Genomic DNA, 15,757 nt, shown 5'->3' with positions numbered 1-15,757 from the left:
TGGGTGTGCTGGCTCCAGATTTCTGGAGACTGTTAACAGGGCAGCGGGGTCTGCATCAGCTGAAGTCCCCACTGAGCAGGGTGCGAGGGGCCAAGCTGCAAGACGACTTGCCCCCAAGGCTGTGGGTAGGGAGTTCTTCATTTTCTCTTCATTGTAGCCTAATCTTAGAGGTGGCACATCATTATTGTATTCTGTTGGTCGCTCATAATGCCCCCTCAGTAAGAGGCAGGAAAATTCCAGGGCATAGAATCAGGGAATCACTGGGTGGATGTTGGCTACCACACCTTACGATAAGTCAGTTGAGTCACATAACTCTTCTCTCCAAAGCCTTATTGCTGCTTCTCATAGAAGTCAGAAGAAAATCCGCAGTTCCAACATCCAGGTGGACATTCACATTTGACGCTGCAGGGCCTGGTCCCTGATTATTCATTCTCTCCCCACCCCTCCTCTCCACCCCCTAGTTCACTATGTTAAAGAGATTCTGTTTATTTGAAAGGCAAAAGGACAGAGAGCCATCTACTGGTTTACTCCCTAGCTGGTTTCAACAGCCAGAACTGAGTGAATCAGAAGCCAGAAGTTCAAGCTAGGTCTCCCATGAGGGTTGGCAGGGCACTTGGGCCATCTTCTGCTGCTCTCCCAGGTGCATTAGAAGGAGCTGGATTGGAAACAGAGTAGCCAGGACTTGATCTGGTGGTGCTCCTGACCTGGAATGCTGGTGTTGCAGACAACATCCTAACCTGCATCCCAATGCCACCCCTGCCCCACCCTCCTAGTTCACTTTAATCACCTTCACTGACTCTTTGGATTCTTCATTGTATTTAGCACTAACCCCGCTCTGCAGTCCCTTGCAGGTGCTTTTTCCCTCGGCCTAGAACTACCTCCCACGTCTCCTCACAGAGCACCTGGAGGCTGCCCCTGCCCACACTCCTGGAATGAATAGCAGCCAATGTTGTTCTTGAGCCCTTGGGTTTGCTTTCTTTGGTTTTGTGGTTCTTATTTGTGGTAGATGATCACTTAACAAGGAGGAGGGGACTTCCCTGCCCCATGGGTGTCATACTTGGCCATTCAACTTGCTTTGGCCATTTGAGATGGCCAAATGACATGTGCCGATTCCCAGTCAAGGCCGTAAGATGCATGCTGTATGCTTCACTGGTCCCTCCTGCCATAAGAAGAGACCACACCCTTGGTAGCTTGCTGACTACAGAAGAAAACTAGAACAACCTTAAACAGAGCCACATGCAGCTGAGCCCAGCCCAGGGCAGGCGGTGTCTGGTCTGCAGCCATCAGCAACATATCAATATATATAGTTAGCCATTCTGTTCAGGAGTGGTTTTAAAATGGCATCATTGTGTTAATGGCTAACTGGTATACCTCCTGACCATTTTAATAACCTGTTCCCATCTTTAGAAAAGATACTGCAAACTGAGTTAGAGCTTCACCTTCGAAGTATGCCCAGTGTCTAGAATGATGCCTATCTGTCACATAATAGTCACTCGATCAGTACTAGCAAATGACAGTGCATGTTCTAAGTGCAAAAAAGCCTATTTGCTTAACCTTGCCTTCAGATGAGCCCCTCAGATTGCAAAGTGTTACAAAAAAGTCGGTTCTAAGCCACACACTCCTGACCAGGGAAATGTGACACATAGCAGGCTGCTTCCCCTGGTCTGTCAGATGCTATTCTCTTCACCTGGGTCATACCAGCAGTCAGCCAGAAATGACGGGCCTCCCCCTTGCCTGAGACCGGAAGGAAGGGCTGCTCCAAAGCCTGCTGGCCCACCTGGCCGTGTGGCTGTCCCCTGAGGGAGGAAAGCCAGAGAGATGGTGGCTGAGCATTCACAAAGGGAGGAAATAGCGCACCCTACCCCCACTCACACCCCCATTTCTGCCTGCGCAGCTGCACCAGGACCACCCCTTTCTTGGCAGGGAGGAAGGGGAAGCTGGGGGAAGGCTGTAATGCAAAACAACACAGGGAAGTGACAGACTCATGAGAAAGCAGAGGCAGAGAGAAACTGAACCCGAAATAAGTTACTGTTGGAGCTTTCAAAGAGCACATTAAAAAAAAAAAAAAAAAAAACAAGATCAACTCAGTAGTGCCATCTTAGGGCAAGTATTTGGCTCCTAGAATGTGAGTGGAAGACCCAAATTAAGGTCAAGGCCCCTGATTACAGCCTTGGCCTAGCCCTGGGTTTTGGCAGCCTAAGGGAGTGAACCAGCAGGTGGCCAATATCTCTTTTTTTGCCTTCCAACTGAAAATTCATAAAAATCTCTTTAAAAGAAATTTCTGGAAAAGAACATAATGATTTATATATAAATGTTTGTATGTTCCAAAGGAAAACCATGGGAAAGACACATACACACACACACGCACACCCCACTACTGGCTGCTGAGGGTTTCATGTGAGCAGCACTTTGAGAGTAGGCCAGAAGCAGACTTCACCCTGGGCTTTAAGCCACTTCCGGCTGATTTGTTCTTGTTTATGATGAAAGCTTATCAATGTACAGTAATCAATACTGTAGCCAAAGGCTTTGCACATGAAGATAGTTGCAGGGTTTTTTTCTCCCTCCATGTGAATGGACAAGATGCTCCTGGAGTAATGGGATGTGGCTGCAGGCTGTTGTCTGATTTCATGGTGTTCTTGACAGGGACTCTTCTCTGCATGCTCCCAGGAGCTGCTCTGGAATGGCATCCATAGCAACTGGCTTCTGCCTGCCTGCTTCTCCTGGTGATGTTGTGGCTGATCTTCTGCAACTGTGCTGACTTACTCCTTTTTGGGGGGAGGAGCCGGAGCCAATAGCACTGCCCAATTCTGCTGACATCTCCATGGTCTGGGTAGTTCTTGGCTCCACCTGTTTTCTAATGTCCCAGTTTATTTTTCCAACATCATGTGGAGGATCAATGAGGAAAACTTGCCTCTTAGTATGGCCTCTCGGATCTTTCTCCACTGGTTTAGGAAATAGAAGCTATGGGACTTCTGAAATGGGAAAGGGGGCTGATCCTATCCTCTTACTGTCCATTATTATGACAAAATGTGACTAGGGAACACACAATTATAAAAGTTCATGTAGCTCACAGCTGCATAGGCTCAGTCTCCAAGGTCAGGTGGCTCTTGTGCCCAGAGAGCTAAGAATGGCCAGCAGATGTATGGTGTAGTGCCCAAATAAGAACAGCATTTAGAGGGTGAACATCTGGCCACCCCACATAAAGGAATACCCTTTGTGAATGGGCCAGGGGGATTTTAAGAAAAGCCTCTTTTCCAACCTCAGCCAAGTGAACAAGGAACTTTGGAAAGAGGTCCCGGGCCTCAGAGATCAAAAAATTTCTGTGGATGACTCAGAAGGATAGTGAGGGTTGAGGCCTCTGTGGTCCATAGGCATAAGTGGGCCCGTCTCTTGTAGAACTCATGTGGGTTTGTTCACCTTCAGGATGGGAGTTCTCATGTTTCCTGTTGGGATTCTGCCATGGAATATTCCTCAGCAACTAGAAGGAAGCGACAACCGCCTTCACCTGATGAGGTAGGAGACTCTCCAATGCATCGGGCCCAGTAAGAGGAGCCCAGCTCGCAAGCTGTGCCCTACTCCGTTCCACATATATGACCTCCTATAAAAAGGTGGAACTGCAGGTGCAGGAAGCAAATCACGGACTTCCAGGGGGCTGGTCTTGGGGGATGATGATCACAGTCGGGTAGTAGGAGGAAGGCTTCAAGGGGGCTGATGCAAATATTCTGTGTCATGGTTATAGGAGTGAGTTGGTTGCATACATTTGTCAACATTCAAAGGCTATTTGCTTACTGTATGCCATGAATGCCTTTAAAAAACCTTAAAATTCACAAAATGAGATGCCACTGCACCCTTACTAGCATGGCTAAAATGACTGACCAAGTGTTGATGAGGATCTGGAGCAACTGGAACTCCTGTGCATTGTTGGTGGGAATGCAAATAAAGTTTATGGAGAAAAAGAGAGATGGGGTTTGGAGGACAGATGGAACTGAGCTTGACAATAGACACTGGGCAACATTGGGATTCTAGGGCTCACTTTGTTCACCAATGTGCATGCTGACAGTAGTACAAGTTTGCCTGCTTGGCAGAAGGATTGTAAAGAAAGAAGAAAATGTTCGCAGAATGCTTAGTACAGTGCTTGAGCTGGGGACTCAAAATGAGGTCTTGCTGATCATTATGTTGTCATTTTTGTAACTAATGTCTCTAGGTTTCCCTAGAGATGGAAGGGCGCCTCTCTGTGTAGCACTCTGCTTTGTTGTTGGCAAAACTCTGAATGCATGTTTGTCATACGAGAGAATGAACAAAAGAAGTCACATGCCAGTGGTGGGCATGGGGCCTCGACGCGAGTGGGCCTGCTGCAGGGAGGGAGCAGTCACTCTTGGGAGGGTTCCATTCGGAATGCACATGAGCTAATGTTTGGCTCCTCAGTGTGACATCCGGTTGTCCCCTTAGGTTGAAAAGTTCAGGAATTCTGTTCTACTTGCTCTAGGGGACTTGGAGAGGTGGTCTGCCTCCTATTGCGCTCCTAAACATTTACACAAGTGTTCAATCTCAAGTATGTGGGTTTAAAAAAAACTTGTCCAAGAAAGCCTAAAGAAAAGACCTCTTTGAATCTGAATGTTCTTGCTGGGAATGTATATAGAAGGTGGGGAATGTACTGAAATTGTGTTTAGGAGCCAGCGGATGGCAAGAGGATTCCAAAGGGAAGATTAAAATCTTGGTGAAATTTCCACAAGAGCACCCTGGACAGGGATGGTTCATCAAGTTCCGAGGGGTCTGAGCAGCCCCTCTGAGGGGATGGAGGCATAGCTGTGTAGCATCAAGAGGTGGAACTGGTGCTTACTGGAAGCAGTGCCCCAACTTCAGTGGCTTAATATGCTGTACCACAACCCTGGTCTTAAGTTCTCTCTTTTAGCATTCAATGCACATTTAAAATTTATTCTTACTTTGTATACAGTAGGTAATTTACATCTTGTTATGACATATATTTAGTTTTTGGAAAATATTCATTGCATGAAGGTCCCGATTGCTATTAAATATTAGTTTGTACCTTTTATTCAAGCTAAAAGATGGTACACAATTTCACACACACAAAAAATCTGATTCTGGGGCAGAATGGGAATGCTTCTAGACCGGATCACAAATATACTATCCACAGTGTCAGTCCACCTCCGGCTGCCACAAGGATTTGCACACTTGTGAGCTAGGAGTTGCCAAGACCAGTGGGATTATACAGAAAACAGTGTAACCAACAAATAGCCAGGTTTCTCAAAGCTTTGCATCCCTTCAGAGCTGCATGGCCTTGTGCAGCCCATGCCACGGAGCACACAGGCCTTCCCTTTCCCTGGCCTCCATCATATCCCCGCCATTCCTGCTTCCCGTGGTGTGACTCCTGCCCCAGCCTCTCCCTGCTCCCTCCCTCCTCTGTCCTAGTGCAGTCTGCTCCTCGGATAGGCTTGCTCTACTTCCAAGAGGCCTGTGGGAGGGCCTCAAGTTGGACCCTGACTTCTCCAGATGGTGGTTTGGCACTCCCAGTCCAGATTCTCTGTCAATTCCTCTCATGGGGAAACTTAGGCAAGCATGCAGACCTAGGGAGAGAGAACTGGACTATCCATCTGCCTGTGCCGAGGTTGAAGCAGTCACAGAGGAATGCAAGTATGTACTCAAGCATAACATACAAACATGTCCACCATGGAGACATCAAATCTGTGAGGCAAACTTTTGTTTACTGCCAAAGAAATTCCCATTATATCATGAAGGACAGAAAGCAGGCACAAAACTGTTTATCATCACTGATAAAATGTCCTGTATATATATAAAACAAAATTCAAGAAGGATGAATGCCATCTTTGAGCCACAGAAGTGCATTATGTATTTTTTTGCATTCTCCATATGTATTCCACAATTAAATAAGAGGTATGTTCCAGAAAAAGTTGCTCTTTTAAAAGGATTCATTTGGAAGGCAGAATGTCAGAGAGAGGCATCTCCCATCTACTGGTTCAATCCCTAAATGCCACCAACAGCCAAGGCTGGGCCATGCCAAAGCCAGGAATCAGGAACTCTATCTGGGTCTCCCACATGTGGAGACTGTAGGAGAGACCATTAATCCACTCATCTCCCAGGGGTCATTAGCAGGGAGCTGGCTCAGGAGGAGAGTAGCCAGGTCTGAAGTATGTATTCTGATGTGAACTTGTCCCAGGCAGTTTAACCCTCTGAGCCATAATGCTGGCCCCATGAACACAGTCATTTGTCATTTCCCAGGAAGATGCAGATGGCTGTGCTGTAGAAGTGCAGATCCAGAAGTGTGGGTATATGTGTGGGTGTCAATATCTTCCTGTGTGTGTGCAAGGAACCAGAAGGCTGGCCATCTTTACACTGATTTTACCATCAGGACTCCAGGTTGTGACAGAAATGCCCTAGAGGCTCTGTTGGCATGATTGAAAACCGTGTCAGCGGGGCCTTGCCCTGTCTCGGCGGTCTCGGACATGTTGGAGGCTACAGACTCTCCATGCGGTGGTGAGATGGTTCTTGTTGGCCTGGCACCTGGCTCACCCCAGTTCCAGGAGACTTGGTTCTCTCCCAACAATCCCAGAGAGAGTACGGGAGGGTCTTGCTCAGCCACATTGGCGTCTCTTGGTCAGCAGCAGCAGCAGCAGCAGCAGCAGCTGGTCCCAAGCCAGAGGGATGCAATGTTTAAGAGTCTCAGTTTCCAGGGTGAGGTCCGGCCCTCTAGAAGCCCAGCACTGGGCTTGTATCAAGCTGTTTCTCCTTGGGGGGTCCATTGGCTATAGACACAGCATATGACAAAGTAAGAGGCAGGCATGTGGTTCCTCAGTGGTCTGTGCAAGTGCAGAAGAACATCTCCATCCTTCTAGTTCATATTTTGCAAAGTCACAAAGGCACTACTGGCAGCGATCATCACCTGCATTGTCCATCAGAGAGTAAGGAATGATTGATGGCCATTGTGGCGTTGGTTGTCTCAGTGCCTGAGAGCAGGGAGTAGCTGTTGGGGAGGGATGGGGAGGGATTGCTAATGTGCACTGGGTTGAGCCTCTGGGCAGAGTCAGAATAAAATAAGACAAATGGGGAACCTATTTAGACAAAATAAATATTCAATGGATTTAGCTGGTCTTTGCCTTCCTAAATCAGTGAGGCAATTTCAGTCCTGGCGCTGGCGAACCTTATTGGAGAGCAGGATTTCCCGAGGGTTGCCAATTGCCTCTGGGAAGTCACAGCTGGAGAGAGCACAGAGCGTGACTAATTGCCAGTCACAGAAGGAAAGAGTTTTCAGACAACCAGGTTTAATTCACAATATTATAACATTTAATTCATAATATTCAGATAAGCTCACACACACACACACACACACACACACACTGCTTATCTCACTTGATTTTGCTTGTTCAAACAACTCCTTTACCACTACTTCCCTAGAAACATGACAATGCTTGTCTAGAAGCATTTAGTGTCTAACAGCACGCATCAGCATTGTAAGGTTCCTGGTGAAGTCACAAAAAAAAAAGCCTTCCCACTGCGGAACGATGTGGTTAGTTAAGACATGTTTTCCGAGATGCCTAGCTAGTTTTGTGAAGGTGTCATATTTCTGAACTTGCTGGCAATCTGGTTATTCAGCCCTAAAAAGCAGGGGGGCTCTGACACGTGCTGCCGCGGGGCTGAGCCCTGGGGACAGGGGTGTGGAGTGAAACACACCCCTCACAAGAGGACTGTTAACTGACTCAGCCACATAGGGCATCTAGATTCATGGAGATGGAGTAGGATTGTGATGTCTGGCTCAGTGGGCACATTAGCAGGGATCTGATCGGCACCCATATGGGATGCCAGCACTGTAGGCAGAGGTTTAACGTGCCATGAGTCAACACTGGCCGCCATAAATCACTCTTTGACATGGATTCCACCCAGCACCCTATTGCCAAAGTTTGGATGTGAGCTTGAACATCCTATTGCAAATGCAGTTAACACTTTTCCCATGGGCCTCCCTATCATCCCTTTCCCGTCCAGCCACAACCGCAGGTGCACACAACTCTTACCAGGTAGGCTCTCCAGAAGGACTGGATGGCGATTGCTGCTTGCTCTTCTGTCAGCAGAAGGGAGAGGAGGATTGGTGGCCGTGGGCTGAAAAGCAACAAAATGGAGTTTGTCTCTGAGTGTACATTCCAGGCCAGTGAAGTTGAAGTGCATGCATGCTTTTAGGTCCTGTAACACTGCCTGAAACAATGTCACCTCAAGATCTGCCCTGGTGGTATTTTCCACATCATGGTGGGAATTTGGATCGTAAGTGCCACCTTTAAAGTCACAACAGCGTACTCCTTTTTTTCTCCCAAATGTTTAACAGAGGCACTGACTGACAGGTCCTGGAAATCTAACTGCTTTCCTAGGTTTCCCCCCAAAGCACAGCACAGCCATCTCTGAAAAGCGAGGGGCATGACAGGATTTGCAGACCAAGAACAAAAGGGTAACTCTGACAGAACGTAGGTCACACAGAGGCTATCCCCCAATAGGGGAACCCCCAAAGTGACCCTGGAAATGGGCCGTGCTCTGGCGCCCTGGCCCCCAAGCTCTTCATGATGACAGCTGGGAGTCACAGTAACACTGCAGAGAGGTTAACTAACCCGCTCTACGTCACACACCCTGAAGATGGCCTAAACAGGGTCTGGGCCCAAACCCACCCAATCCGCCAAGCCCAGGGGTCCCTCCCTCAGGCATATTGACACCACTCCTCTCAAGGCAAACTGCAGCTGTCCAGTCTGGCACAGCAATAGCAAAGCTTAACTGGCAACAGGGCTCTATTCTACAGGGTCTGGGGTTTTGATTTCCCTCTGTACTTTTCACTTAAAAAGCCAAGAGAAAAAGGACACCTTGATTTGGGCCATAATTACTTGAATGAATAAATGCTCTTTTGAATGACTCCAGAATCAATGAAAGGCAAGCCAGGAGGACCATGGGGTTATTGAGATCTCTGGCGGGTGTGGCCTCATCCCAGCCTCTGGCTTTCAGGCTGTGAGAGGAGACGGAGACTTTTATGGAGAGATGATTACACCCCGCAAAATGATAGCATTGTCAGAAACCTTTCCTAATGTCCACTTTTCCATTCTCCCTCTCTCTGCTCTGTTTTTGTGTTCACCTGCCCTTGCTTGATCTCTGGCTTTCTGGACTGTGACCAGAGCATGAGTCTCAGGCCAGACACCTGCCACGGGAGGCCCACTGGCTCCCGGCTTTGCGCTGCAAGTGGTCCCATCCATCGACTTTATCCTCTCAGTCTCAGCATCATCAAGCCATATCCCCAGGAGAATCCCCCTTTGCAGGTTAGAAAACCACCTTGGCCTTGTCTTTGAATGGAGCACTGACATGTAGAATGTGATTTGATGTTCAGTGCCCTTTCCCACCCCCTTCCCACTGACCTTGCAACCCCGTGGCTCCCACTGTGCTGCCCCTGTCAGTCCCCTCATGTGCAGTGCTCCTTCCCGCCTCCGAGCCTTTTCTAAAGGTTATTCCCCTGCCTCAGACATTGCCTGATCCCCAACCAGGGGTACCTGTACAGTTGCACAGGTTGGAATCTATTCAAGGACATCCCTCTGCTAAAGCCCAGCCCAATCCCTGTCTGTAAGGCCATGTTTCTCAGTGTGGGTCTTTTTCTGATCTGCTCAAATACACCTTAAGGCTTGTGGGCGCTCCCTTCTTCAGCTTCCCTTTTATGCCTTTATCTATATATTTTTTAAAATAATTATTTGAAAGGCAGAGTGACAGAGAAGGACAGAGAGCTTCCACAGCGGGTTCACTCCCCAGGTGGCTGAGGAGTTGAGTCAGGCTGAAGCCAAGAGCCTGGTATTCCTTCCAGGTCTCCCGTGTCAGGAGCAGAGGCACAAGCACTTGGGCTATCTTTTGCGGCTCTCCCAGATGCCTTAGCAAGAGAGATGGATCAGAAGTTGGGTAACTGGGACTTGAACCAGTGCTCTGATATGGGATATGAGCATTGCAGGCAGCAGCTTAATGTGCTGTGTCAAGATGCTAGCACCTTATTCTTCAGTGTAATTTTTTTTTTAAAGTGCTTGAGCAGGTGAGAGCCCAGTGAAACTCCCTGGGATTTACCTCCCTAGTCCTTCCCCCAGTTTGGAGCTCTCTGCCCCTGTGGTTATCTGATGAATTGCCCCCATCTTCTCCTGGATTGGAAGACGCACAGGAACAGAGACCCATGCCCCACAGTTGCTCCTCTGTATTCTCAGCACTCCATGCAATGTCCAGCATGAAGTAGTCGCTCATTAAATGCTCAAGGGGAAGGTATGGTTGCCTCTGTGTGAGTTCTGAGCTGATTCAGTTAGTGCTGAAGGAGGGTGAACAGAGCATCCTGCTGAGAATGCAAACTGCCCAGGAAATGCGGGGAGTGGCCCCGAGGGAGGGACTCCAGTGCAAGTCCAGCAGCTGTTGGGTGTTACCCAGCAGGAAATGCAGTTGTTTTCCCAGAAAGAAAAGAACGCAATAGGGAAGCAAAAAGCCACAGTGATAGAGCCACGTCGTCTCCGTAGTGACCTGGGCAATGTGTGCCAGCATTGGGGCAGCTGAACAAAGTGTAGTTGTCACTGGTTTCACTGGGGAGACCTGGTGGCACCTCGGTGCTCAACTAGTGTTTTCCTGCCTTAAGTATGTTTTTCACTGCAGGTGGCACAAAGCCTCAGATCACAGGTACTCGTGTTTCACATGGGGTGGGAGGAAATGAACAGAAAAATCTCCCACACACAAGAGGGGTCAGGCCAACCCAAAAAAGAAAACCCTGACTCGCTCACTCTGCATCACAATGACATCTCCAAGAAGCAAAGTGAGGGACTTGAAGGGACACCGTGCATGACATCTCATGTTCTAGCTAAACAACAGGGTACTGTCTGGCTCCCAAAGCGAGACTCAGTATAAGCCCCAGTTCATTGGGCCAAATGGCATGGGATAGAGTCTCCCAAGGGGAGTCCCCAGGAATGACCAGTCATCTCAGCAGCCCAGGTCCCGTTCTCTCTTTTGCAGTCCGCACAACTGTTTTTGGGGCACAAAAAGCAGAGATGACTGCTCATCAGCAGGGGACCAGGGAGAGAAGAGCCAGGCAGCATGGTCCTGGTCATGGGAGAAGGCAGCTGAACTTCTCCAGGGCCTCCATTAGACATCAGAATCAGGCAGTGTGTTCAGGCAGGCACAACAGTATTGTGGAGCTGTTTCTCGGAGCTGTGTTCTTGGTGATGCTTGTTGCCTGTGCGTTTCATCTTACAAGTGCAAATGAAAGACATGACCCCTGAAAGTCAATGCTGTCACTCTGGAGGAAGGACAAAACTGTATTTTTCTGATTCTCTGTGTGTGTCGGTATAAATGCATGTGTTTGCATGCTCGTGCTTCTGCCCCCTTTGGGATGGGGAGGAAAAGAAATGCAGCATGTAAGGCAATAGAGCATGCTTACAAGATGCTAGAAGTCGGTCTCCGTCAGCTCCTCTGCCTAGTTCTAAGACAATCATGGAGACAGATCACATTCAAGCAGAATAGAATAGAAAGAAGGAACACTTGTTTGACACCAACAAATAATGGCTAGCATTGTGGTGTCGTGGGTAAAGCTGGTGTTGCAGACCAGCATTCCATACAGGTGCCAGCTCCTGTCCCAGCTGTTCTACTTCCCATCCAGCTCCGTGCTAGGGGCCTGTAAGAAGCAGCAGAGGGCTAGGGGCCCTGCCACCCACAAGGGAGACCTGGAAGGAGCTCCTGACTTGTGCCTGGCTGTTGTGGCCATATGGGAGAGTGAACCAGCAGATGAAAGATCCCTCTCTTGGTCTCTCCCATTCTAACTCACTCTTTTAAACAAATCTTCCTTAAAAAGTTAAATAACTGGACACTTAAGTTTGCGAATGCAAAGTCTGTCCACTTCTCATCAGGCATAAGATTAAGTTGTTTTCTTAGAATATGAAAGTCCTGTCTGGATGCAAAAGTCATTTATGAAGATGACCTGTATCTAAAGCCATCATCACCATCGAGCCTTGCAATGGTATCAGTAATGTCCACTCTTGGCGTTCAACAATGAGACCTTACCAGTCCTTGAGTTCCATTTGTATTAGCTTCCCAAATGATGAAGGCATCATGTTCTTAAGAGCTCCGAATATTGTGGAGAAGTACAATATATGTCTCAGGAGTGGTACTTATGGGTATATGATGATTAGCTCATTAAAGTGGATTCTCATAGGGTTTCTTCCACTCCAACCTCCTATGGTATGAGGTCCAAGTACCAGTAGTGCTTTCCTCCCTGGTGACCTTAAAGCCCATTTAGAAACCTAGGTTTCTGGGATGTGATCTTGCTCTCACCCACTGCCTGGGCTTGACCTTGGGGCATCAATACACCGTGACCACCCAGCACCAGGATAAGTCATGTGACTGGGTAAACAGAGAGGAGGTACATATTAGCAATTGTGTTGCTGGAGCTGCTGCATGTCTGGATAACAGGGCTCACTAAAAAGGAACAGCATGACCACATGCCTGCTGTGGGTGCATTGGGCATAGCCATCTCAAAAACCAAGGCAGTGGGGTGGGTGTTTAGCTAGTGATTAAGAGGACCATGGCTCACCTCATAATGCTGAGTTTGATTCTTGGCTCCAGCTCCTGCCCCTAGCTTCCTACAGATGTTTGGCCTGGTAGGTAGCAGTGATGGTTCAAGTTCATGGGTTCCTGCCACTCATGGTAGGAGACATGGATTGAGTTTATGACTCTCAGCTATGGCTCTAGCCCAGCAGTTGCAGACATTTGGAGAGTAAACCAGCTGATGGGAACTCTGTGTGTGTATCCTTCTCTAACTGGTTCAGTGATGTCTCTAATGCAACTCAAGGGGAACCTCCTCCTACTCCTTCTCCCCCTGGTCCAAGGAGTGAGCCCAAGATTGGGTGACTCCTTTATCTTTGTGCCACCAACTCCCTCTCTACTTTGGTGGTTTGGATTTCTTAGAATATTTTTTTAACAAGTTATAAGTAAGTAGGATTATAGCAGCCCAATTATGTTGAACTAGAGTCATCAAAATAGGAAAAGAACAGCTGGCAATGCAATGATACACATGCTTCATGATGACATAGAAAAAAACAACAGTACGTCAGTTTACAGCTGTAATTTAGGAAGAGGGAGATGTGTATATGCTATTTTACCAGCTCTGTAACAACTATATGCGATATGAAAATTTCTGAGGTCACAGCTAGTGGCCAGCTCACAGGTACTGCAGGTGATCAACTGAGGTCTGTTGCCCCTATTCATAATTAAAGGCGGTGCTGACTTAGAGACATGAGAAAACAGGTCACTACCCCATCCCACCCCTTTCCTGCCTCTTCCAACTTTCAGGGCCCCGAATTATAGGCAGTGGTGGCTGCAGCCATGGAAAAGGGGAAAGATGAGTTTTCTATGCAATGTGAGGTTGAAGGCTAAGGAGTTAAAAATAAATAAGCTTAAACAGGATAAATGTAAAACAGTGCAAGAGAAAGTAAGAATGGAAATTTGGTGCAGAAGTGAAGGTGCCACTTGGGAGATGCCCTACATCCTATGTCAGAATGCCCAAGGTTCAAGTTCTGGCTCTGCTTCTGTATCCCACATCCTGCCAAGGTACACCCTGGAAGGCAGCAGGTGATGGGTCCCTGCTACCCACATGGGAGACAAGATTGAATTCCTTGCTCCTGCCTCTGTCCCAGTCTAGCCATGGCCATCGTGGGCTTTTGAGGAAAAGCCCATAGCGATTCATTTCTCTCCTTTTCAAATGAGTTTTTAAAAATCCAATAAAGTAACCAGAAAGATATATAGAATTTAGCCACAAATTTATTTAAAATCTCTTCCCAAATGGAAGAATTTAATGTAATACATGAGCAGTTAGTTGGTAGGGGGAATCCTTTTATACTTTTATTTCCACTAAGTTGTGATGCACAATAGCATACCATTTTTGGAAACAGTTGCCACTCAGCCAGGTGCTCAGACTTGAAATCTCCAAGTTATCCTTGGCTGACCTCTAATCCCTCAACAAATCTCCTTGGTCCCAACCTCAAAATACATCCCTTGTCCAACTCCACACTGCCCCTGGCCACCACCTTCTGCTAGCACGCCTCCTCACAGGCCCATCTCTGCTATCGGGAGAACTTTAGTCAACACCTCCCCTCCCCAGCTAGCTATCACCATGAACTCGTGTGTGTGTGTGATTTTTGTTTTTATTTGAAACAGAGAGGACAGACAGACACAGAAAGCTCCCATTTTCTTATTTACTCCTCTAAACACCTGCAGTAGCCAGGGCTAGGCTAGGCTGAAGCCAGGAGTCAGGGGCTCCATTTGGGTTTCCCACGTAGGTGGCAGGGACCCAAGTACTGAGCCATCTGTCATGCGGAAGGCTGATATCTGTCTTGCTACTTAACACGTTCGTCACCTGCTGCCTTCCAAGCTGTACGTTCACAGGAAGCTGCGATCCAAGAGGAGAGACGGGGGCTCAACACACCCAGCACTCCAATATGGGCTGTGGGTTTTCCAAGAGTTGCTTTTAAGTGCTGGATGAAGCACCACCACCCCCTCCCCAAAGTGATCCTTTAAAAAGGAAAATCAATTGCCTTGCTTTTCTGCTCAAAAGCCTTCTGTGCTTTCTTACTACACAAAAACAGCAAAGCCAGACCACATGGCCAAAACCCCAGGCAGGTCTTCTGCAGTCCAGCCAGCTGCTCTGGCCTCAATTCCTCCCACTCTCGTGGTCTCCCTCATCTATTCTCACATCCCTCACCAACATTGTTCCTATTTCAGGTTCTGCATGGTTGCTGTTCCGGTTTGTCTGAAGTGCTCTTCCTTCCAGTCCCATTCAGGGCCCTTTGAAATGTCGCCTCCACAGAGAAACAATCCTCCCCGGCTTCTCTGGGCATCCCAGGAACCCCCTAATTTAAATCAGAGGTGTGGCTAACCTGGGAACCTCTAATTACAACTGGCATCTGAAATGGGGACATTTGCATGGGGGCAGTGCCAACTCCAGGTGGTTCACGTTGAATACAAAGCATTCAATCTTTGCGTCCCCAGTGGGCATCTGCAGAGAGCTGATATGCAACACCTGTACACGGTGTCAGAAGATTTTTCTTTGATTTTCTTTTAAAGCAGTTCTAGTTTCTAAAAAGATACTTTCATTTTATTTTCGAGAGACAGGGGTAGACAGAAAGCCTCAATCCTCCGGTTGACTTTCTCAGTATCCACAACAACTGGGGCCAAAGTCAAGGGCCTACAGAACTCCATGTGGGTCTCTGCTGTGAATAGGAAGGACACAGGTACTTGAACCATCACCTGCTGCCTCCCGGGGTGTACACTAGTAGGAATGTAGGATCCGAAGCAGGGCCAAAACTCGGACCCAGATGCTCCAATGGGTGCCTGGGGCATCCCAAACAGTGTCTTAACCACTGTGCCCAATGCTTGGCCCTGGTTCTGGAATACTTGTGAGTATAGAAACTGAGCGCTTTTTTCCTCCCTCTTTTAGTATCTGCCCCCAAGATATCCATGTGTAACCCCTAGGCTCTGAATATATATGGCCAGTAGGACCTTACTTGTCTGATTAAGTAAGGATATTGAAGGGCGGAGGTTGGCATGAATTTGCCAGGTAGCACAAAGATCTAATCGCATTGATGTGGGCGGTAGAAGGTATATTACATGAGGAGACTTCAACAAGTTTGTGGGAAAATGGAATTAAAAGGTAAGTTTAAGGAGTGGGTGTTTGGCATGGCAGTTCAGGTTCCAC

General features: G+C 47.9%; 1 protein-coding gene across 1 annotated transcript in view; it reads right to left on the bottom strand.

Annotated features, from left to right (window-relative positions):
• IQCK (IQ motif containing K) overlaps positions 1 to 15,757 on the bottom strand; it is a 75,488-nt gene that overhangs the window by 23,224 nt on the left and 36,507 nt on the right. The window contains exon 8 of the mRNA XM_040973725.1: positions 8,046 to 8,130. Within this exon, the coding sequence (XP_040829659.1) occupies positions 8,046 to 8,130 (85 nt within the window). The remainder of the gene's footprint in view (positions 1 to 8,045; positions 8,131 to 15,757) is intronic.

The sequence above is a fragment of the Ochotona curzoniae genome, unplaced genomic scaffold, assembly GCF_017591425.1.
Source record: "Ochotona curzoniae isolate NIBS_2020 unplaced genomic scaffold, NIBS_Ocur_1.0 contig_2321, whole genome shotgun sequence".
Lineage (NCBI taxonomy): Eukaryota > Metazoa > Chordata > Mammalia > Lagomorpha > Ochotonidae > Ochotona > Ochotona curzoniae.
This window is presented reverse-complemented; position numbering and strand designations above follow the sequence as displayed.